The sequence below is a fragment of the Drosophila ananassae genome, chromosome 2R (assembly GCF_017639315.1).
Source record: "Drosophila ananassae strain 14024-0371.13 chromosome 2R, ASM1763931v2, whole genome shotgun sequence".
Classification (NCBI taxonomy): Eukaryota; Metazoa; Arthropoda; class Insecta; order Diptera; family Drosophilidae; genus Drosophila; species Drosophila ananassae.
In genome coordinates this window covers 4,249,042-4,272,401 of record NC_057928.1, presented here as the reverse complement: position 1 = coordinate 4,272,401, position 23,360 = coordinate 4,249,042, and the positions used below count along the sequence as shown (strand labels likewise).

Below are 23,360 nucleotides of genomic sequence, written 5' to 3'. Positions count from 1 at the left end.
AATATTCTTGGAATACTCATCTAAAGTTGAAATCTCCGATTTTCTACATTAATTTTTGGTCTTTTATGATTTTTCCCCAAACATTTTTCTATGGAAGATTTTTATTTTCCTATTTAAATTAGTAGATAATACCATATTTTAATTTTGGGTTTAAGGGAAAGCTCGAAGAATTTTGATGAATTTATTATAGGTGGTTAAACAATATTTTCGTCAATTAAATTGGAGTTTTTAATCTCATATTTTCAAAATATATACCCTCATACATGTGTTTGTGCCATACATTTGTGCGTTTTGCCCACAACTGCTTTACAGTCTGTAAAGAGACTATAAGCAGTGTACAGTTAAGCAGTGTACAGTGTAGTGCAGCAACCACTTACATATTGTATATATGTATATGTCTACTATATATCTAGAGTAAGCGGATTAATCAAAATATAAGCGATATATCTAAAGATGCGTAATCTCAACTGCTATCTGCAAATAATAATAATATCATCAAATAAATCAAATGGTTAGAGCCAACTCAAAAAAAAAAAATTTTTGTAAAAGCCAAATTTGACTTTAAACAAGAAAGGAAAGCTAACTTCGGGCGGAGCCGAAGTTGATATACCCTTGCAGTTCAGTCGCAGTCCGCTAGGTGGCGCCACGTATCTTATATTATTAAATATATAGCGGATCGTATATAGTCGACCGATCCTTATGAAATTTGGCATATTGAATTATTTTGCCCAAAGAGTAATCTGTACCAAGTCAAATCTTTCTAACTTAAAAAACACCAAAGTAATGCCAATTCCGATCGTTCTATGACAGCTATAGGATATAGTCGGCCGATCCTTATGAAATTTTGTACATAAGATATTTTGGTCAAATATAACATGTGTGGAAAGTCCCAACCCTCTAACTTAAAAAAACACCAAAGTTTTGGCATTTCCGATCAATCAGTTATATGGCAGTTATAGGATATAGTCGACCGATCCCGGCCGTTCCGACTTATATACTACCTGCAAAGGAAAGGAGGGTGTGTGCAACTCGATAGCTCCAAAACTGAGAGACTAGTTTGCGTAGAAACCGACAGACAGACAGACGGAGAGACGGACATGCTCATATCAACTCAGGAGGTGATCCTGATCAAGAATATATCTACTTTATAGGGTCGGAGATGTCACCTTCCACGGTGCGTTGCACACTTTTGACCAAAATTATAATACCCTCTGCAAGGGTATAAAAATTGTGCAACCCAGCTCATTATTTTGATAATTATTTGAATAAATTCACATGCAAAAATATAACGCTTCAAGAGGCATTGAGAATTAATATCCTTGTAATCTAATCATCTTATGTAATAAATTAGTTCAATTTGTACTTTTATATCATTAACGTCTATGTATTTTTATTTTAGATAGCACAGTGAGTGAACAGGAAACCAAATCTGTTACCCTTCCATGTCCCGTTAATGAAGGAAAATGTGGAAAACTACATTCATTAAACTGGTTCAAAGGAGAAGACCGTATTGCTGCAATGCTCTTGGGGGAAACAAATGTTACGAATGTAAATAAGGAATACAAGAACAGGTATAAAAATGTATATAAATTATTATTTGTATTTTTATCCTAATTGATTATTTAAAGGGTAACTGTTGAGCTAAATCCATACAGACTTATAATTAACGACTTAAAAATTGGAGATGAAGATATTTATCTTTGTGATACAACATTTTTTATACCAGAAGAAACATGCGATAACTTCAATGGGTACCGAATTGAACTACGAGTATTAGGTAATTGTCAATTTGCTTGTTTAAATTCTTTTACGGGTCCTTTAAATAATATACTTTTATTATATAAGTATATAATATATGTTTATTTAATCATTAAAAGCATGCATAAATTCTTAAAAAATTAAATTAATGGACAGAAAATAATCCCTTATGTAAATATATGGGTAATTCTCTAATGTGGAATGCGACATTCGTCCGCACGTCAACTGAAAACAAGAAAGGAAAGCTAATTTCGGGCGGAGCCGAAGTTGATATACCCTTGCAGTTGAGTCGCAGTCCGCTAGGTGGCGCCACGCATCTTATATTATTAGATATATAGCGGATCGTATATAGTCGGCCGATCCTCATGAAATTTGGCATATTGAATTATTTTGCCCAAAGAGTAATCTGTACCAAGTCTCATCTTTCTAACTTAAAAAACACCAAAGTTATGCCAATTCCGATCGTTCTATGACAGCTATAGGATATAGTCGGCCGATCCTTATGAATTTTTGTACATAAGATATTTTGGTCAAATATAACATGCAAATATAACTTAAAAAACACCATTTCCGATCAATCAGTTATATGACAGCTATAGGATATAGTCGACCGATCCCGGCCGTTCCGACTTATATACTACCTGCAAGAAAAAAAAGGATGTGTGAAAAGTTTCAACTCGATAGCTCCAAAACTGAGAGACTAGTTTGCGTAGAAACCGACAGACAGACAGACGGACATGCTCATATCGACTCAGGAGGTGATCCTGATCAAGAATATATATACTTTATAGGGTCGGAGATGTCTCCTTCACTGCGTTGCACACTTTTGACCAAAATTATAATACCCTCTGCAAGGGTATAAAAAGACATCGGCTGAGACTGTTTTTTATTTTTACAAAAGGGAATCTTATAGCTCTTGACAAGTTCTATAATTTTTGCAAATATACGTTTTGGATGACTTTTAGTTTTTAAAATATTCTAATAAAACTAAGGCTGACGCCCGCGACCCAGACAGAAGTCACTTTTTCCATTTCAAACGCTGAAAATTCATTTTCATACGCTGATTTCAGTAATAAAATATATAGTTAAAAACAAATTTATGTTGAATGTCGCAATCGGCAATGAAAGAAACTGATTATCTGATAAGAAAATCGAAAAAAGTAGCAATAGTATCTTTTTTTACATTTTTGTTTTAATCTTTGGTTATCAGCTGATATTGAAAATAGTGAATATCAATGCATTTTAACTCTCTTTACGTAAATTATTTACGGGGGCATGCGCAGTTGGAGCGCCCAAAAATAGCCATTTTACCCGAATTTTTTTCTCGTAAATCATTGAGTTTTTTTGAAATATCGCTTTATTATGTGAAAGTGCATCATTTTAACTTAAATTTGAAAAAAAAAATGTAGAAAATATTGAGCAGTTTCAAAGTTATGCACCGTCGAAGTGAGGTCCCTCAAAAAAACACGGGTCGCGGTGACCAAGACTGTGGAAATCTGGATCGTCGGAAATCAAAAAATGAAACGGATTTACATTTATTGAAAGTTTATCTAGTACTTAATCGATGGATATTAAAAAAAAAAATATTCGGCAAAATGGCGACCTATCAAAGTTGAACAATCGTTTTTCGTTAAAAAAAAGCGGTAGTTTTTCAGCTGCAAAAAAAAAAGTTTTGCATAAAAAAACCAATCCTTCGATTAAGTACTAGATTATTATGTATTAAAAAAGCATGCTAAATTTCAAGACAATCGGGTCACTAGTTTTCGAGTAAGAGTGGTCACCGACTTCAAAAACGTAGTTTTGAGAAAAACGTGTTTAAAGTTTCAACTCCCTATTACATAAACCGGACGCCCCTTCCTTTAAACATGTGTATCTCAGTGAATTTTCACCGGATCATTTCAAAATTTTGTAAACACATTTCTAAATATATGCACTTTAAGAAAATGCAAAAAAAAAATCGATTTTTTTGAAATTTACAAGTGCGCATGCCCCCTTAAAACAAATCATCCCAATAAAATGTTGAAAACTGAACTTACGTACTATTGAGGGTTTAAATTGATATATTTCAAAACGTGTTATAAGTAAATTTAAATTATTACTAAATTAGCTAAATTGAAACTTTTTAAAATTTTTCCCTATAAAAGTAAGTGAAACAAGAAAGGAAAGCTAACTTCGGGCGGAGCCGAAGTTGATATACCCTTGCAGTTGAGTCGCAGTCCGCTAGGTGGCGCCACGCATCTTATGTTATTAGATATATAGCGGATCGTATATAGTCGGCCGATCCTTATGAAATTCGGCAAATCAGATTATTTTGTCCAAAATAGAATCTGTACCAAGTCCCATCTTTCTAACTTAAAAAATAACAAAGTTATGCCAATTCCGATCGTTCTATGACAGCTATAGGATATAGTCCTATAGTACATAAGTCCTATAGTACACATAAGTCCTATAGTACAATTTTGTACATAAGATATTTTGGTCAAATATAACATGTGTGGAAAGTCTCAACTCTCTAACTTAAAAAACACCAAAGTTATAGCATTTCCGATCAATCAGTTATATGGCAGCTATAGGATATAGTCAACCGATCTCGGCCGTTCCGACTTATGTATTACCTGCAAGGAAAAGAAGGATGTGTGCAAAGTTTAGCTTTAAAACGATAGCTTTAAAACAGAGAGAGTAGTTTGCGTAGAAACCGACAGACAGACGGACAGACGGACAGACGGACATGCTTATATCGACTCAGGAGGTGATCCTGATCAAGAATATATATACTTTATAGGGTCGGAGATGTCTCCTTCACTGCGTTGCACACTATTGACCAAAATTATAATACCCTCTGCAAGGGTATAAAAATCATACTTTTATTGAATTTGACTTTTTTGGTTATGGTTGACATTTCTGGAGAATTACCCATATTTAAAATGTTATTTTACCGTTACACGTAGAGTACAAGGATATATTGTATTCTTTTTAATCCATTGAGAAGGAATCACCACCGACCACTACCCCACCAATAAGTATATTTATTCTTGATCACCAACAACCTCGCCATGTTCGTCTGTCCGTATGAAAGTGCGGATCTAAGAGACTGTAAGAGATTATAGGACTTCTATAATTCAAAGGCAAAACCCCCTTATATTTCTATAGCTCCATTTCAGGAAATTATTTTGAAAAAGAAACTGTTTTTGAAAAAAAAGCTTGGAAGGTTAATTTTTATTCAGATTCCCATACTGGCATGTTTCATTTTCGCACAGGTAGATCTCGGAGATTATCAGGGATAGAGCTATCCGATTTTGGCAATTAAACACCTATGCTACCCACCGAGATCAAGTTTAATTTAAACTTGACAAAAATAAAATAAATTGTTTGAGAATCTATTCTGTGAAAGGGTATAATAAGATTGGGTGAGAAAGGCTAGTATCAGATGTCATATAGTCGGGAAAATTGGATTATAGCCCGTGTTGTTTCCGTATGATACATTACTTAAACACATCTTACAAAAACGAGAAACAATAAAAAAACAATTTGCGCTTATTTTGAAGTGAAAAAGCCAAAACTATAATATTTATGAAACAAAAAAATGTATTTCTTGTCATTTTAATAAATAAATATTCCTATATTCCCTCAGAATGTGTGAATATTTAACCTCATGATCAATCATATTTTTCTCACAAATAAACAGCTTTTATTAAACATCATGGTTCTGTAATAAGCACAGGTATTGCTACCTTAAATTATATGCTAAATTTATCCTTTTTTTTATTAAGGCTCTTCTGAAATAATTTTCTGATTATAAACTTTTTAAAGTTAACAACCTTTCTATTAACCAATCTCTCTCTTTTTTCCTTTGCTTCTACTTATATAATCTGAACGCGACAAAACTCATAAAAAATATATTGTATTTATTGTTTTCTTCTTAAAATATCACGAATACATGGATTTGAAAATATTTAATAAATTTAAATATTAAATATTAAATAAATTTAATAAATTGTATTAATATAAAATTATAATAATTTATATGTATAATAATTTAATATTAAAATTTGATTTGGATGGATTTGAAAATAATTTAATAAATTGTATTAACATTAATATTAAATGAAAACTAAAACTAAAAATAAACATTGCTTTGAAAACGGAACAACCGATATTTTTTAACGTATTTAGATAACATTGGTAGAGTTAATTAATTAAACTAAACTATTATTTAAAGGGATAAGGCTTTATCATAAAAATTACTTTATTTATTTTATTTTTAATTAATTTTATTGTTTTATCTTAATACACGGTGTGGCATTTCCGTAATTTTTCGTTTAAAATATTTATCAACAAAAAACAAAAAGGAAAGCTAACTTCGAGCCGAAGTTGACAAACACTTGCATTTAAGTGACTGTTTATATTATAATACATATATCGGATATAGTCCGATCCTTCAACATACAAATTATTATTATAATAAAAATTTCTGGAGCTTCTAGATGGAAATAGAAATGTTGTGGCATTTCCCGACGTTCTGTTATATGGCAGCTATAGAATACAGTCGACCGATCTCGGCCCTTCCTACTTACATGTATATACTTCGTGCAAATGAAGTAAGGATGTGTGCAAAGTTTAGAGTCGTTACTTTTAAAACCGTGAGACTAGTTTGCGTAAAGATAGATAGACGGCTATTCTTCATATCCATGTTATGTCATATATTCATGACGAATCATCTGGATCCTTCAAGCAGTTGCACACTTTAACCAAAACTATAGCATCCTCTGAAAGGGTATGAGGGTTTTTATACCCTGGAAGCGTATATTAATTCATTGAAGCAATCATCTCCGTCCCTATTAAGTATAAATATTTTTCCAAAGCACCGTATAGAATAGAATACGGTCGAAATTAGCTTTCCTTTCCTCGTTTATTGTCAATTTGATTCATAACCATAACATTCTATAAATAATTTAATCAAATTAAATTTATAAAGTTGTATACAAAAGAAATTATATATGGGATTTTAAACACACACTTATGCAGTGCCACCATCGGAAGTTATAATTTTGGATGTGAAGGGCGACCGAATTGAAAATGGAAGTGTAGTGGGTCCAATGCAAGAGCGTCAGTCTCTCAAAGCAGCTTGTACTGTAAAAAATACACGTCCTCAGCCAGATGTGGGATGGTTTCGTGGATCCAAGCGACTGACAACATGTAAGTAATAAAACTATAACAGAAAAAAGAAGTTAAAAAATATTCTTACACGGCACGTGAATTTCTCATATTGTTTTTCTTGCATGTGCCGAATTTGAATTAATTGTCTCAGATATAGAACAAAAGTTGCGTCGTGGCAAAAGGTTAAGACCTCTAGTAAAAAAAAGGGCTATCACCAAGAGTAAAATAAATAAAATCGTAGGACCCACTTTCAAAAATAATTTTTTATTTTTATTAAAAAAAAATATATTTGCAGTGTACTCAGTTAAGTAATTTATGAAACAGTTAAAAATAACGGCCTGAGATGTACAACGGTGGTAGGCTGGTCTGTACGTTTTTATAAAGAACTCGTTGTGTTTTCTCCCGGTAAAGATTTCTCCCATACAAAGGGAAATATTCAAGTTACAAGAAATAAATTAAATACTTTTAATAGAAGTTTGTACAGAGGCTTGGCGCAGTTCTTAAGCACACAAACTGAAACGTCATCGGGGCATGGCGAACCCACTTAACTCTTTTGGGGATCCGATAAAAAAAAATATTTTTAGAGGAAGATGGACGGAAAAAAGGTTGACTGATTGAGTATATGTATTGATTATTTACCTATGGCTGATCTGACATTTTAGGAATAAGTTGTGCGAAAAAATAAACCAGTAATGCTATCGATTGAAACTTCAATCGTGGGGTGATATGCATAGTCTGGGGTTGAAAGAAGTAAAGCTCTTTAAAGCGTGACTCCATCTGGATTATACACAAAATATATGTATAGGGGCTGACCTAAAAAAGTTCTTACATGGTGAATTTGACATAGTAACATGTCAAACATAAACGCATTAAAATTGTTATGAGTTGCAAAGGATAATTATGTTAAGTTTTGTAACGAACTGTTTTTGCTATTGTTTGTTCGCAACAAATGCCGCGACTAGCTCACAGAGTTTGGGGTACGTTCCACCGAATTTATAGATTCGACGTGATTGTCCGAGCCCAGAAATAACACGCTTCGTTTAATACAAATCCCTTTTATTATGCTAAATTTACAAAAAGGGTGAATCTCACCGGCCGCTTGGCTCAGCCGACCGACCGCTCGTCCTCCCGTCGATCCCCGATCCCCGCTCCGGGTTGGTGCCAATGCACACGCCCTCCAAAAGCTTGCGCCCGGCAGGTCGTGTGGTCTTGGTGCCTGGCGCCGAAACGGCTTACGGTTTTCTTCGTTTGGACTCACGGACTCTGGTTGCGGGGCCTGTGCTGTTGCTGTTGTCTTCTTCGCTGCCCTTCTGCTGCCGCTGCTCGTCCGTCGCCGCCGCTCCCTCGTCGCCGCTGCTCCTCTGACGTTGCTGTTTCCTCGTCGTCGCTGCTGCTCCCTCGTCGTCGCCGCTTCTGTTGCTGCTCTTCCATCGTTGCTTCTCCTTTGCGGGTGCCGTGGACCTTCGGTATCTTTGGCACACTGGGAATGCCCTTTCGCCGTGGCCAGCACCTAATCCGTGTTAACAGACCGATTGGCTCACCTCCCAGGCATACGCCGGGCAGGATATGCTTCTCGCTGCTTAGCGGCCGGATCAGGGCACGGAGGGCCTACCTACCCCGCAGGACACACCCTCGGTCGCGTTCGTCACTCGCCTCCAAACACCTGCGGGCGTACGCCCCGCAGGATCTATGGCAGGCCAGAGGTTTTGCCGTCGCGTCTCCTTTAACTCCAGGTGATACGCTGTGCATACACCACAGCGCCTGGATGAGGAATCTAATGACTCTCCCGGGGTGTCCCTGCTTGGTTTCACTGTTGGGCTTGAGTTCCCGAGCTGGCTATCCCTTGCTTCCGTACCCTGGCTATCCGTACGCCAGGCCGATCCGTCGCTATCGCCAGGATACCTGTCGTGTCCGGGAATAACCTAACCCGACTCGTTTTACCCTTGGGCTTCCGCTTTTTCGCTTGAATGTCAGACTTACCCTCGGGAGGTCTTTCACTCAACTCTTCAAGCTTCCCTAAAAGACTCGGTCCCGATTTGCTCCAGGGGCCCTCCTTATATAGTGCCAGAGGCGCCCGTTAATCTTTGGAAATCTCGCTTCCTGCCGTTAATCCTTCGCTCCTCTACTCTCTCCGTTAACTTTCTCCGATTCTGCCGCCTTTCTATCGGCGGGATTTCTTTACTACTGGGGTGTCTTCGTTTCAGTCTTCTTCGGTTATTTTGATTAGCTAGAGACGCTGCTTGGTGGTTGGGGTGCGCTAAGAGGCGATCGCTGTAGCGACTCGAGTGACGGTTGATCTGCTCTCTAATGGAGAGAATGTGGAGATCATTTGCTAGGGCGTCGTTTCGAATATACCAAGGCGCGTTTGCCATCATGCGAAGCGCTCGGTTTTGGGTTCTCTGCACTTTCATGACATTTGTGTCAGAAGCCATGCCCCATATCTGAATGCAATATATGATCGAGGGCAGCACGGTAGATTTGTACAGCAACACTTTGTTGCCAAGGCTGAGCTTGCTTGTTGGCTTAAGTAACCAGTTTAGCTTCCTGAGTTTACTCCGACATGTAGCTGTTATTTTCTTGGTTTGTTCCTTCCAGGTGAGCCGCTTGTCTAAGATCAGACCCAGGTACTGGGCCTGGGGTGACTGTGGGATGGTGACGTCGTGGAGTTCGACTCTGGGTAGTGTCTTTGCTCTCAAAGTGAAACTGCAATGTTGCGACTCCCTGCTTTTTATGGCAATATTCCACCTGTTAGCCCACTTGCCATATGAGTCCAGAAATACCTGGGTGATCCTTGATGCCTCGACTCGGCAGGAAGAGTTCACAAGGAAGGCAGTATCGTCAGCGTATGTGGCCAAAAGTGTGCCCGGTTCCACTAAACTTGGGAGGTCCGATGTGAACAGAGTGTAGAGAACGGGACCCAGAACGCTTCCCTGCGGAACGCCAGCACGAGAAAGTCTAATGCTTGACCTTTCCCCTCTCACCTCGACCATAAAACTTATGACTTCAACTTATGAAGTAGTCCGAGATGCCATAGGCGGTCAAAAGCTTCCTTGACGTCGAGGAAAATTGCAGAGCAGTATTGCTTGTTTTCAAAGGCCTTTAAAATGTGATTCACTACTCGATGAGCTTGCTCTGGGGTCCCGTGACGATGCCTAAAACCAAACTGATGGTCGGGAATGGCGACCTGCACGCTTCTTACTCCCATAATTCTACTTAAAAATATTCTCTCGAATATTTTAGAGAATGTAGGAAGCAAGCTTATAGGTCGGTATGACTCTACAAGGTTCTCCGGTTTTCCTGGCTTTGGTATCATCGTTATCACAGCACACTTCCATTGGGAGGGAAAGTGGTGGATACGTAGCATTGAATTAAAGAGGAGAACGAGGAACAGGATACCCTTCTTAGGCAGAGCCTTGGCAATTCTATTGTCTATGCCATCGAATCCCGGCGCTTTATTGACATGTAGCTTTCGAATATGGAGACAAACTTCTTCTGGGCTGACATGTGGGATCGGTAGAGCATTCGGTGAAGGAGCATTTATGAAGGCCATTGTTTCTTCAAGATCCTCTGGGCTCGCAATGTCGAATGGCTGAAAGCGTTTCTCTAGTTCGTCCGCGAAAGCTAAAGAAATCTCTGAGTCAGACGTGCACCATGTATTGTCAGTTTTCTTTATGGGGATCTTTCGGAGAGGCTGTCGTTTGATGTTTCGTGTCGATTTCCAGAGGTTGAAGCCGTACGGTTTGGTGGGGTCCGCCTTGAGGAGCATCTCATCAAAATATTCGCGCTTGGTTCGATGCAGAAGTTTTTTAAGCTCGTCCTCGGCACGGTAAGCCCTTTTGTCGACTAAGCCTTGGGATCTCTGCGACGTAAGGATCTTTTCCGCCTTTAAAAGAGCCTGAGGTGGATTGGGGTGGCTTGATACTTGTCCACAGGTTGAGGACTCGGCAGCGATATGAATGCTCCGGGCAAATATCTCTACAGCGTCGTTTATGTCCTCGGGAGAGTTTAACACCAGATTGAGGTTTACAAGCCGGTTGACTGCTGCTTGGAAGCGCGGGATACTCGCGTTTCGAGGGAGGATACGAGGCCTATTCCGAATTATTTGCGCCGCTACTCTTAACTTTATAATCAGCGGGATGTGATCAGAGCTAAGCTCAAGCCTTTCTGTGATGGAGAGACACTCGGACCGTATCCCTCTATAGACGGCAAAGTCAATAGCTGTTGGCGTTCTTTGGCTGTATGGATAATGCGTAGGTCCTCCAGTTGCAAGGACCTGAACGTTTGATCTTTGAACAACATCTGCGAGTGCTCTTCCTCGGCTGGTTGAGTTTCGGGATCCCCAGAGGCGGTGGTGAGCATTCACATCGCCTGCGATTATGAAATTTGTTCCAAGATCGTCAAAGAGCTTTTCAAAGTCGTCAGCAGAACACTGAAAGTTTGGTGGACAATATATAGATGCAATACCTATTTCCCCAAGGTCGGTTTTAACATTGACAGAGACACATTGTACATTCGTGCTTTGTAAACTGTAGGACTGGTAGCATTTAATACCACGTTTTATTATTATTGCAGACCCACCGCGCTTACGATCGGCAGGATGAGTTGCTTGGTGGATATCGTACCCATGCAAGTTGTAGTACGACCTCGAGCAAAAGTGTGTTTCACTAATCAGCATAATGTCAATATTATGACTTTGCACAAAGCGCTCCAGCTCAATGGCTTTGTTGGCCAGTCCGTCGGCGTTCCACACACCAATGCTCAGGCCGATTTGGCTCATGATTGTGTCGCATTAACTGGAAAAGATCCAGGTAACGCTTGAGCTGTTCCTGGAGTATTTTGGGATAATAATCTAGAGACAAGACCCATCATCGACACCATCATTTGGAATAACTTGTCAATCTGGGCAACAAGGACCGACAGGCTTTCGTTTGATTGTAAGAACATTTGCTCTTGGCGCTGCCATTGCTGGTCGTTGATCAATTGCTGTGAGTTGCGTCGCTGTTGTTGTGGGAGAGTCCTCTGGAGATGTGGCTGTTGCTGTTGTTGATGTTGTTTGTGGCCTTTGTTGTTGCTGTGATGGCTGCTGCTGTTGTCAATGCTTGTACTTTTTGGTGACGTGGCTGACTTTGTTTCCTGTTGTCACTGCCTGGTGGAGGAAATTGTTGGCTCTGCGAGAAGGTCACAGGAACTTGTTGCTGCTGGGGATGACTAGCAATACCACGGACAGCATTAGCGTAGGAGTTGGGCACCGCTGAGTTTGACCAAACATAAGGATCAGTAAACTGCTGGGGGACGGTTCTGCGTTGGGATGTGGCACTTTTTCGTTGAGCAACTTGCTGGTATATGACGCAGCCTTTATAGCTAGCTGTACCACATCTAACGCAGTTAGATAGCTTTTGGCAATGATTTTTGGTGTGTCCGAAAGCTTGACAACGGTGGCACTGGACAACATCATTCTTTTTGTAGGGGAGTTCAACTTGGACCCGTTGCCGACAGAGTGTCTTGATCCCGGGGATTTCTTTGTTGTTTGCAGCCGGTTCAAGTTCAACAAAAACTAAGTTGACCAGCTTAGTTTTGTCGAAGCGGCTTCTTGGTCTATTGACAAATCGAACCAAGTGACCCGCCGAGGTCAGGCTTTCCTTAATGTCTACGTCCGGGACGGAATGATGGACACCACGGATAACAACACGATAGGATCTGTCTTCTTTTAACTGCCAGGAATGGTATGGTACCTTTTTAAGGGTCAGCGATTTGGTTATGGCTCTGTATGTGTCTGAATCTGTTGCGAGAATGGAAACAGAATTGTTAGGATGGCATTTTAGGGAGTATTTGGACGGGTCAACAATCTTGTCTGTGGACCTTATGAGTCCGTTTAGATTATCACAGTGATCAACCACAATTGGGGGTGGTTTGTGGGAGGGTAGTTGCTCCTGGCTACCAGACGGTCGGCTGACATTTTTGTTGCTGCCTGTACAGTACTACTTACTGTACAGTAAAGAATGAGTGCAGTGTTTTTGAAAACTCTATAGGTAACAATAAGAAAGCACAACATTTTCAGTGTACTCAGTTCGATTGTGAACAGTATTTGATTGTACTTTTCGATAGTGATTACTACATTTGTGTTTTTTTTAACACTGTACATTTTGTATGTCAACTGTGTACAACTGTACAGATGAGTGCAGTAATTTTTATTAATTAGCTGCAAGATACTAGCAGCTCCCGCAAGCAGTGCAGCATCGGAAAGGGCATTTTCTGTTGCCAAAAATTTGATTTGCGAAAAACGGTCCAAAATTGCCACCACTGAAGACATGGTAAACAAAATAATGTTCCTTCATTCTAATATTGATAACTTAAATTTAGATAATGTAATAACATAAAATAATTATTATAATTAGTTTAAATTTAAATATAAATAATTTATAATTTTTTTATTTTATAATAAATACATTTAAAATGAAAAAACAAATCAATTTTTTAATTGGAAATACATACACATGAGAACTATACATATGTATATGTGTGTATATACCAGTCATGAAGTTTCACTCACTGTACAGTAAGTCAACTGCACACCAAAACATTGTACAGTGCGTTGACTACTGCACACCAATTTTACTGTACTCATTAAAAGCTGTGCAACTATGGAATGAGTGAGACTACTGTCAATCAAAACAGACAATACTACCCTATTTACTCACACCCAAATATGCTGTGTACAAAAAATAGTGTACCCACTTTTAGAATAAGTGATTCATTTGTCGTTTTGGATGCATTCATGCAGAAGTCTATTGTCCATAGACTCATCACAGTGAGATTCGCAGCGATGCAAAAACGCGTCAGCACTCCACGAAAGCATGATCGAGACTGACAAAACTCTTGCAACATTAATCTATAGAGATTAAGATCTTCTTCCATTCGCAGAGGTCTGACACTTCAAAAAGTGTTGTGCCTGTCCAACAGGGTTCAGTAAAAACACAAACATGGGATGAACTTAAAGAACTATCAGAATAGAGTCTAGGAAACCCCTGAAAGTTTATTAGTTATTTTGTTACAATTTTAAGGAAAATTTAAAGACAATTTATAAAAAAAAATCTATAAAGCTTAAAGTAATGCCATTGGTTTCCCATTTTTTAAATGGGGAAACCCCCTTTAATTTTCTAATATTATTAATTTTAATAACAGTCTTTGTTTTGACTTTGATAGAAGCCGATATGTCAATCTTAAAGGTATCAGGGGCTAACCGTGAGACAAATATTTTTCTTAAAGGTGATGCAGTCGGTAAAAGTGATAAAGGAGTAAATTCTAAACCATTCCATGGTATTACTTGGCTTAATTCCGTGGAGAACAAAGCAAATTTTGTTCCTAGTAGCGCAGCCCTTATGAGACTCATTAAAAATCTGAAGGCTATTGAATGGAGAATCTAGCGCACCGAGTGGATCGTTAATTTTATGGAAAACACCGATCAAATCCCTAAATCCACTCTTTGTCGCAATTTATTTTTAACAACCCGACATCACTACAGCGCATCACTACCATCACCAATTTTAAAAGCGTTTTTCTCGAAACTACTTTTTTTGATCCGGTAGCAATATCTCAGGTTAAAAAACTTCAAAAAAATTCAAAAATTTGTTTAAAAAAAAAATCAATCAAAAATCCAATTTTTTGGTAGCCTCCATTTTATAAAAAAATGGTTTTCGTTTTGCTGCTTCGTACTAGCAACATTCATTAAGAATCTATTATTGTTTTATTTTTCAAATGACGAGAAGAGTAGAAATCCTGGCGTCGGGGACACGGCCTGCAGTTTATTTCTACTCAATGTTTAAATCAGCAAGTCAGAGCCATGGTAATAGAGGAGCGGTTGTCTTGGTACGGAACTCTTTCAGATGCTTCCCACTTTTAATGGTATGCGCGAAACTGGCTGTGGGTCAGGCAAAAACGGGCATAAAACTCACCCAGAGATGACAATATTAATCCATAGGCGTCTCCGCAGAAGAGAAATTCGCTCTCAGGACTTTTGCGATATCAGGACTCTTAAGACATCTTTTAATGGCTTATTTTTATCTAAAAACAAGAAAGGAAAGCTAACTTCGGACGGAGCCGAAGTTTATATACCCTTGCAGTTGAGTCACAGTCCGCTAGGTGGCGACACGCATCTTATATTCTTAGATATATAGCGGATTGTATATAGTATGTATTGTATAATAAAATTTGGCATATCGAATTATTTTGCTCAAAGAGGAATCCATTGAAACTCCCATCCTTCTAACTTGAAAAACAACCAAGTTATGGCATTTCCGCATCAAACTGTTATATGGCAGCTATAGGATATAGACGGCCGATCCTTACGAAATTTCAGATCTGCAGATCGTATAAGTTTGCCCAAATTAGAATGCATAGAAAGTCCCATCCTTCTAACTTGAAAAGCAACGAAGTTATGGCATTTCCGATCAATCAGTTATATGGCAGCTATAGGATATAGTCGACCGATCCCGGAGATCGGTCTGCAATAGGAAAAAGGGTGTTTGCAAAGTTTCAACTCGATAGCTTTAAAACTGAGAGACTAGTTGCGTAAAAACAGACAGACAGACAGACAGACGAACATGCTCATATCGACTCAGGAGATGATCCTGATCAAGAATATATATATTTTATAGGGTCGGAGATGTCTCCTTCACTGCGTTGCACACTTTAGACCAAAATTATAATACCCTCTGCAAGGGTATAAAATAAAAAAATCACTCCAATCCGGAAATCAGTCAAATTCTCAAATATATTACTGGATTGGTTGGTTCCAAAACATAAAAAAATGTGCAGGAACATCAGAACATCAGATACATCGAAAATATTGGTTAATGGTTCGATTTTGTGAACATTTCAATGTAAGATCATTTTCATATTTTATGAATAGATCTAAAATAGTTCGCGTAGAAACAGGCAGACAAATTAGTTTATATCGGCTGGGGAGGTGATCTATACTATAGATGCAATATATCTATTAATATACATATACATATTATGTATGGTTAATAGCCAAAATATAGGAGCCTGCGTGAAAAATATTTTTTCATTATCTCTTATCAAAATTAAAATCCGTATTGCAGGGTAATTTGGAAATCTTAAATTAGTCTTAGATTTAATAAAATATTAACTTATTTGCTCCGTTTATTTCCCGCAGATTCACCTACGCATGACATTAAAGATGGTCTTTTTACGTCAACACTAGAATTGGATTGGTTATTATCACGTGAAGATCTGGCTCAAGATATAGAATGCCGTGTAAAGTCGGCAGCTATGCCAGAAACTATTGTTCAAAAATTTAGTATAAACTTGCAAGGTATTGAAATAACAAAAAATTATATTTGCTTCTTATAAATTATGAAATTTAGAAAGAATTTAGAAGTTTAGAAATTTTGTTCATTTGGACCTCTTGGGTATACTCGTGAATACATTTTTTATGTTTTTATAAATGTATTTTACTATATATATTATAAATATTATAATATTATCAATCAAGGCTGGAAAGCCGTAGTCCGTTTAGCTGCTACATCACCAAAACTTTGCCCAATGTAATTAAAAATTTTGAAAAAAAGCTAGTTTCTTTGAAAGTTATTTGATCGATATTGTATTAAAATTTAATAAATCTCTTCAGTTGTTGAATTCTATAAAGTAGTCTTAAGTTATTAAATTTTTGAAAAACCCAAGCAATGTTTGACTCTCTGTATACATTGACTAACAGCATTTTTCACCCACCCTATATTTTGGTAATGAGTATAACTTTTTAACTAAAATAGACATGAATGTACTTTTCCAACAGTGCGGCCAACGAGTATTGAAATGAATGGTGTAGAGCATCATACGGTTCAAGGCAGCAAAGTGATTTTAACTTGTGATGTAAGTAATTTGTATGGTTCTATTTATTTTATATAATATAGAACACAATTAATAGGAACTTTCGAAAACCACCCGCAATTGATTTAAAATGTCAGAATATACATACAAGAATATTGTTGCTCACTGATTATAACTCTTTCACTCTCAAATTACTTTACTCTCAAGTCACTTTACTCTCAAATTACGTTTTTCATAAAAAAAACAAGAAAGGAAAGCTTCCCTTGCAGTTAAGGTTGTTCCATTTCTGATCGTTCATTTATATGGCGGCTATACAGTTGGCCGATCCTTATGAAATTTGGCAGATCTGTTTCCATTGCCCAAAATGGAATCCGTAGTCCCATCATTCTAGCTTAAAAAACACCAAAGTTATGTCAATTCCAATCGTTCAGATATATGGCAGCTACATATGTGATATAGCCTATCCTTACGAAATTCGGCAGAACAGATTATTTTGCCCAAATGGTATCTGTACCAAGTCCCATCTTTCTAACTTAAAAAACACCAAAGTTATGCCAATTCCGATCGTTCTATGACAGCTATAGGATATAGTCGGCCGATCCTTATGAAATTTTGTAGATAAGATATTTTGGCCCTTCCAGAGGGTATTATAATTTTTGTCAAAAGTATGCAACGCAGTGAAGGAGACATCTCCGACCCTGTGAAGTATATTCTTGTACATATATTCTTGATCAGGATCACCTCCTGAGTCGATATAAGCATGTCCGTCTCTCTGTCGGTTTCTTCGCAAACATGTCTCTCAGTTTTGAAGCTATCGAGTTGAAACTTTGCACACATCCTCATTTTCCTTTCAGGCAGTATATAGGTCGTAACGGCGGTGATCTGGCGCTATATCCTATAGCTGCCATATAACTGAACGACCGGAAATTACACATCCTTGCTATTTTTAAAGCTGCTTGGGGCTGTTTCCAAAGTTTTTATTAGAAACTTTATTCGATGATGAAATTCTCATAAGGATCGGTCAGCTATATATGATCCGATATATACATATATAATATTATAAGCTGCTACCTTACTGCAAGGGCATATAAACTTCGGCTCCACCCGAAGTTAGCTTTCCTTTCTTGTTGTTGATAAATTTCTTTGAACGAAATGTCGGATAGGTATGCTTTAGATAACAATCGACGTGTAATTGGGATAGGGATAGTATAAGCCTCAGTCTATATAAGCATGTCCGTCTGTCTGTCTGTTTCGACGAAAACTAGTCTCTCAGTTTTAAAGCGATCAACTTGAAACTTCGCATAGCATTGTTAATAATAGTTGAGTTTATTACTATGCGAGTAGCCCAAACCGTAAATGCAACGGGTTTTCCGTTTTTTTTTTTTTTTTTTGTTTACAAGAAAACGTAATTTCCAGAAAACACATTCTTCTCGTAATCAGAACCACAAAACGATTCCACATGTGCTGAAAAATCTATTGTTTGTTTTAATAATAATAAGTAAATAATGGTTTTTAATAAATATATTAATAACAGATTCACGGAGCGCGGCCACCAGTTAACCTTACTTGGTATAACATTACATCACCCATAGCAACAGAGGAAAATATTGTTACCGAGATTCGTACTAGAGCAGTGAGTAGTAAAATAATTATACCTTTAGCATAATGTCATGAATTTTTTAATAGTTTGAGAAAAACGATGGTACATATCATACTCAGTCTGAACTCATTTTTAATGCGACTCGTTTTGAGAATGACCGAGTATTTCGCTGTGAGGCTGAAAATATAGTGATACAAATTAATCGAGAAAAGCCAATCTCTTCCGCGCTCACATTGGAAGTCTTATGTAAGTAATTTAAATTTAAAATATATTTATTAAAAATTTATGATAAAAATATTTTTGTTATGGGGTTTTCCCGCAAAACTCGTATCAATTTTATTTACGCAACAAATTTGATGAAAATGATAGGAGTACATACATATGTACATAATAGACACCTGCATGAGTGGCAAAAATCCCACATTCAAATGCACAATGCTAAAAATGAGTTGAGTGAATTTGAGAGCAAAGCCAACATGATGTGAGAGGGATGGATCTCTTACGCCTACTCATTTGCACAATCATTTGGTAGAAGCAAACGAATTGAGTGAATTGAGAACGTTGAAAACAGAGACGTTTCATTCAAATGATTCGAGTTGTAAATGTAAATAAAAGGAAATAAAAACAAATTAAATGCAGCGAATTTATATCTAATTTAAATTGGAATGCAAAAACATTATTTTGTTAATATTTTCAGAGTTAGTGGCGATTTGACAACGCTTCTCTGTTATCAAATTTCTTTCGTGCAATAGCGGAAAAAATTGCTTATTTAAATGCCACCAAGCTAAAGCATTAAAATCAGGAGTGTATGCAACCTTAATATTGGAATATCCAGAAATTTCTTGTTCCACCTTGTCCTGTATTGTCTCAAATTTGGGGACATCGAAATAATCGGCAAATTCATCATCTACTAACTGGGCTTCATTATTGTTGAGGTCAAAATTGTCTTCAAGAAATTGACTCATAATTATTTTGCGATCATTAATAATGGTCTCTTTCTCAGTTTGTGAGAATTGAATTAGTTTGTTAGTTGGGGGAAAAAGGAACAAAGCTATGTTATGGTATTTTGACAAATTTGGAGTAACTGTAACTGTAATTCGATTCGAATGTACTCTATTAGAAGTATGTTATGAATGTAATCATGAAGATGTCTATTACATATGTGGCTAGCTTTTTATAAAAAATTGTTAGGTTTTCTATTAGATAGTTCGTCAAAAATTAAAAAAAAAAGAAACTACGGGCGGCAGTTACGTGCAGTTAAATGACGACTCATCTAAACTATTTTGATTTTAAATTAAGTCGCCCTTGTTTGATGGCGAAAATTTGATAGCTATTCTAATTTTATTAGAAGCCCTGTTAGATAATTTAAGAAAAAATATGTAGATAATTAATATCTTTGTAATTTATCAAATTTACGAAAAATTTTCGCGAGACTTCCCTTTTCTATGGGAATGCCGTAGCTTTCTACGTCCGTTTAGACTTGAAATTTAAATTTGCACAATCCGATTTCTATAATGGTTCATACTTTTTTTTTATACTTATCTATCATTGGTCATATTTGTATACTCTTGAAGAGGGTATTATAATTTTGTTCAAAAGTGTGTAACGCAGTGAAAAAGACATCTCCGACCCCATAAAGTACTCTTGATCAGGATCACCCCCTAAGTCGATATAACCAGGTCCGTCTGTCCGTTTTACGCAAACTAGTCTCTCACTTTTAGAGTTATCGAGTTGAAATTTTGCACACATCCTTCTTTAATTGTAGGTAGTATATAAGTCGGAACGGCCGGGATCGACTATGTCCTATAGCGGCCATATACATAACTGATTGCCGGTAATGCCATATCTTTTGTGTTTTTTTAGTTAGAGGGTTGGGACTTTCCCCACATGTCATATTTGGCCATGATATCTTATCTACAAAATTTCCTAAGGATCGGTGGACTATATCCTATAGCTGTCATAGAAATATCGGAATGGGCATAACTTTGGTGTTTTTTAAGTTAGATGGGACTTGGTACAGATTCCGTATTGGGCAAAGTAATTCAATTTGCCAAATTTCAAAAGGATCAACCAACTATATCCTATAGCTGCCATATAATTGAACGATAGGAAATGGCACAACTTTGCTATTTTTAAAGATGCTTGGGGCTGTTTCAAACATTTTTATTAGAAACTTGATTCGATGATGAAATTATCCTAACGATCGGTCAGCTATATACGATCTGATATATATAATAATATAAGCTGCTACTTAACTGAAAGGGTATGTAAACTTCTGATACGCCCGAAGTTAGCTTTTTTTCTTGTTTCTTTTAATGCAAGAAATGCCAAGAATATTGTATAAATATGAATTCTTTTTGAATAATGACCTAAGATTTTCTTGCCGCTAAGCCCAAGCTCATGTATCTTTATAATACCAATGAGTGCATTCCAACCTGTATTTTTTTCTACTTTATATTCGGCCATCTGACACAGATGACAAAATTTCAATCGCCACAGTTCACAACTGGTTGAAGTTACATTTAGACGCCGTGCAACGAACTGATACACAAAGTTGCACTTATTATACGCACTACAGAGTCTATTAAAATTTTCAAGTTCGCTATTTTTCGCATCACGTGACGATCTTCCATAAACTCCATATTCGTTCTTCGGGTCGGCTGTACATCTTCATTGAAATCATGACTTTAAAAAGCGATGCTTTTTTAGCTTCAAACCGGTAACACTACGACAGCTGTCCTTCCGACAACTTTAAAATGATTCCCAGAGGGTTGGATCGCTCCACCTGTCCGTTAGTCCTTGTGTGAATGTGCAATACAGGCTCATTTACCAGCGCTTCCTTTAAAATATTAATTTTCAATATCCCCAAAATCAACGTCTTTCTTCCACAAATTCGTCATCGGGAGGACAATATTGGCATAAAATGGTATAAACTTGAAAAATCCAATGGGACCCAAAAACGTCTCAACTTCTCTACTATTATTGGGGTCTCCAAAACAACTGACTGCTACTGTCTTTTTTCATTCGATGAAGTCTGATGCTCAGATTGTAAAGCACCACCTTTTCTAGCACATTTTCGAAGTTTTGTAAATATTTCTATGGTTTCATACATTTGCAAACTATCGCCATTGATAAGCTCTTGAAAAATTTGCTGCACAAACCGTATAAACGCTATTGAAGAATTTTATGCTTGCATGAAAATGCCGAATCGGCTTGATACTTTTCGCAACTTTACGAAACACAAATTAATTAATTTTTCAAGCAATTTTACAGGCCGAAATTTCCAATTTTTTTTTTCTCCACAAAAAATTGCAACTGCTCGATAACCTTTAGGTTCCCCTGAACCAAAGTCCAGATCAAACATAGGTTCCATAACCCTCAGTTTCCGCGGTACACCTAAGAGAAGAATTTGATCAAATTTTACCATATATTTTACCATTTTTTTTAGTACACATAATTTTTTGAAATGTAAATAAACCAACTTAACCAACTTATTTTAGTAAGTAGTAAGTTAAGTATGCAATAAAGTAAAAAGTTTGGACTTTCTATGAATTATATAATACGATTATAATCGTATAATTATACGATCTTTTTTTTATCGTTTGTCGAAATTTTGGAAAATTTTACTATGATATTTAAAAGGATATTTATAATAATCTCAAAGTCAAATAAAATAATTAAAGAAAAAAAACTTTTTATTATTTAGATCCTCCAGTTGTCAAAGTCAGCCCACCTGAGGTGGTTACCAATACAAGTGAAATCGTTTTACTTAATTGTGAATATGTGGCAAACCCAGCGTCACTAACAAATGTTGTATGGTAAGTTAAATACAAAGTTGAAGTCAAATCTCAATAATCTGGAAACCAATTAAAAGTTATGCTATTTTTAAGATTTTATTGGGATAAAGAAACCAATGAGAATGTTGGACAATCTTTGTTTTTACTTTCTGATATTAGGAAAACAAGATGAGACGGATCCAGCCGAGTTTTCCAACTATATGATATCCGGTATACATATTTTCCACCCAAACTTTAACTATTCAAAGTATAGATACTAAAAAAAAACTTCTTGTTGCATAATTTTGTACGTTTTGGAATAAACAACTGAAACAATCCAGTACGAAAACAGAACAAAAAGTCTATAACTATTCTAAAAATCGTCGGATTTTGATGGTTTGTTTTTTAGGTATTGATTAGCCCTTTGAATAATAGTTTGGCATTATAATTTTTTCTTCTCTCTGTAACATACATTCACACGAACAAAATAATATACCCTTTCATATTAGATTAGTGAAATATACATTCTTTAGCATGTAATTTTTTACACCATTAAGAATATATAAGCATCTTCATCTGTCTGTCTATTTATACGCAAACTAGTCTCAGTTTTAAAGCTTTCGACTTCTATTATTTTATTTCGTTGTGGGTCGACAACATCTATAGCCGCCATATTGATCGGAAATGACAAATCTGTGTTTTTTAAGTTTGATGGATGGGACTTTCTATGGATTCCACTTTGGGAAACCTAAACTGATCTGCCAAATTTTATAAGGATCGGCCGTCTATATCCTATAGCTGCCATGTAACTGAACGATCGGAAATGGCACAACCTTGCTATTTTTTAAGATGCTTGGCGCAGTTTCCAACATTTGTATTAGAAAATTGATTTGATGGTGAAATTCTCATAAGTATGGCAAAATATATACGATCGATATAAATATATTCTATACTGGACTGGTCTATACTGGATATATCCTGGACTGCGACCGGCCATATATAGGAAGTGATTTATTAGTGGATTCAGGTTACCGGGTCCCCTGTATCTTAATCTGACGCGCTGTAGTAACTCCTGAAATACCCCTATTGGGCTTCTATACCACATGTTATCATCTGGCTTCTCAACATTGCGGCCAATTCTAGCTTTCCTTGATGTCATATTTATGCATAAAATTAAAATATATATTTATTTTGTTATCATATAAATAAATTAGTAAATA

At 36.7% G+C, this 23,360-nt stretch overlaps 1 protein-coding gene and 1 long non-coding RNA gene across 35 annotated transcripts in view; one reads left to right on the top strand and one right to left on the bottom strand.

Annotated features, from left to right (window-relative positions):
- LOC6493876 (B-cell receptor CD22) overlaps nucleotides 1-23,360 on the top strand; it is a 94,813-nt gene that overhangs the window by 7,056 nt on the left and 64,397 nt on the right. For 32 of the 34 annotated variants that reach the window (XM_014909107.2, XM_032454257.2, XM_032454252.2 and 29 more), the window contains exons 3-10: nucleotides 1,400-1,571; nucleotides 1,629-1,777; nucleotides 6,784-6,954; nucleotides 16,091-16,249; nucleotides 16,730-16,806; nucleotides 18,299-18,397; nucleotides 18,451-18,610; nucleotides 22,071-22,182. In XM_014909107.2, coding sequence (XP_014764593.1) covers nucleotides 1,400-1,571; nucleotides 1,629-1,777; nucleotides 6,784-6,954; nucleotides 16,091-16,249; nucleotides 16,730-16,806; nucleotides 18,299-18,397; nucleotides 18,451-18,610; nucleotides 22,071-22,182 — 1,099 coding nt within the window. Of the gene's footprint in view, nucleotides 1-1,399; nucleotides 1,572-1,628; nucleotides 1,778-5,931; nucleotides 5,941-6,783; nucleotides 6,955-16,090; nucleotides 16,250-16,729; nucleotides 16,807-18,298; nucleotides 18,398-18,450; nucleotides 18,611-22,070; nucleotides 22,183-23,360 lie in introns of all 34 variants that reach the window. The other 2 variants (XR_006507087.1, XR_006507090.1) reach the window with 2 other exon arrangements.
- Nucleotides 6,585-23,360, bottom strand: part of LOC26515499 — a 74,814-nt gene continuing 58,038 nt past the window's right edge. The window contains exon 2 of the long non-coding RNA XR_006507097.1: nucleotides 6,585-6,967. This is a non-coding gene — a long non-coding RNA (uncharacterized LOC26515499). The remainder of the gene's footprint in view (nucleotides 6,968-23,360) is intronic.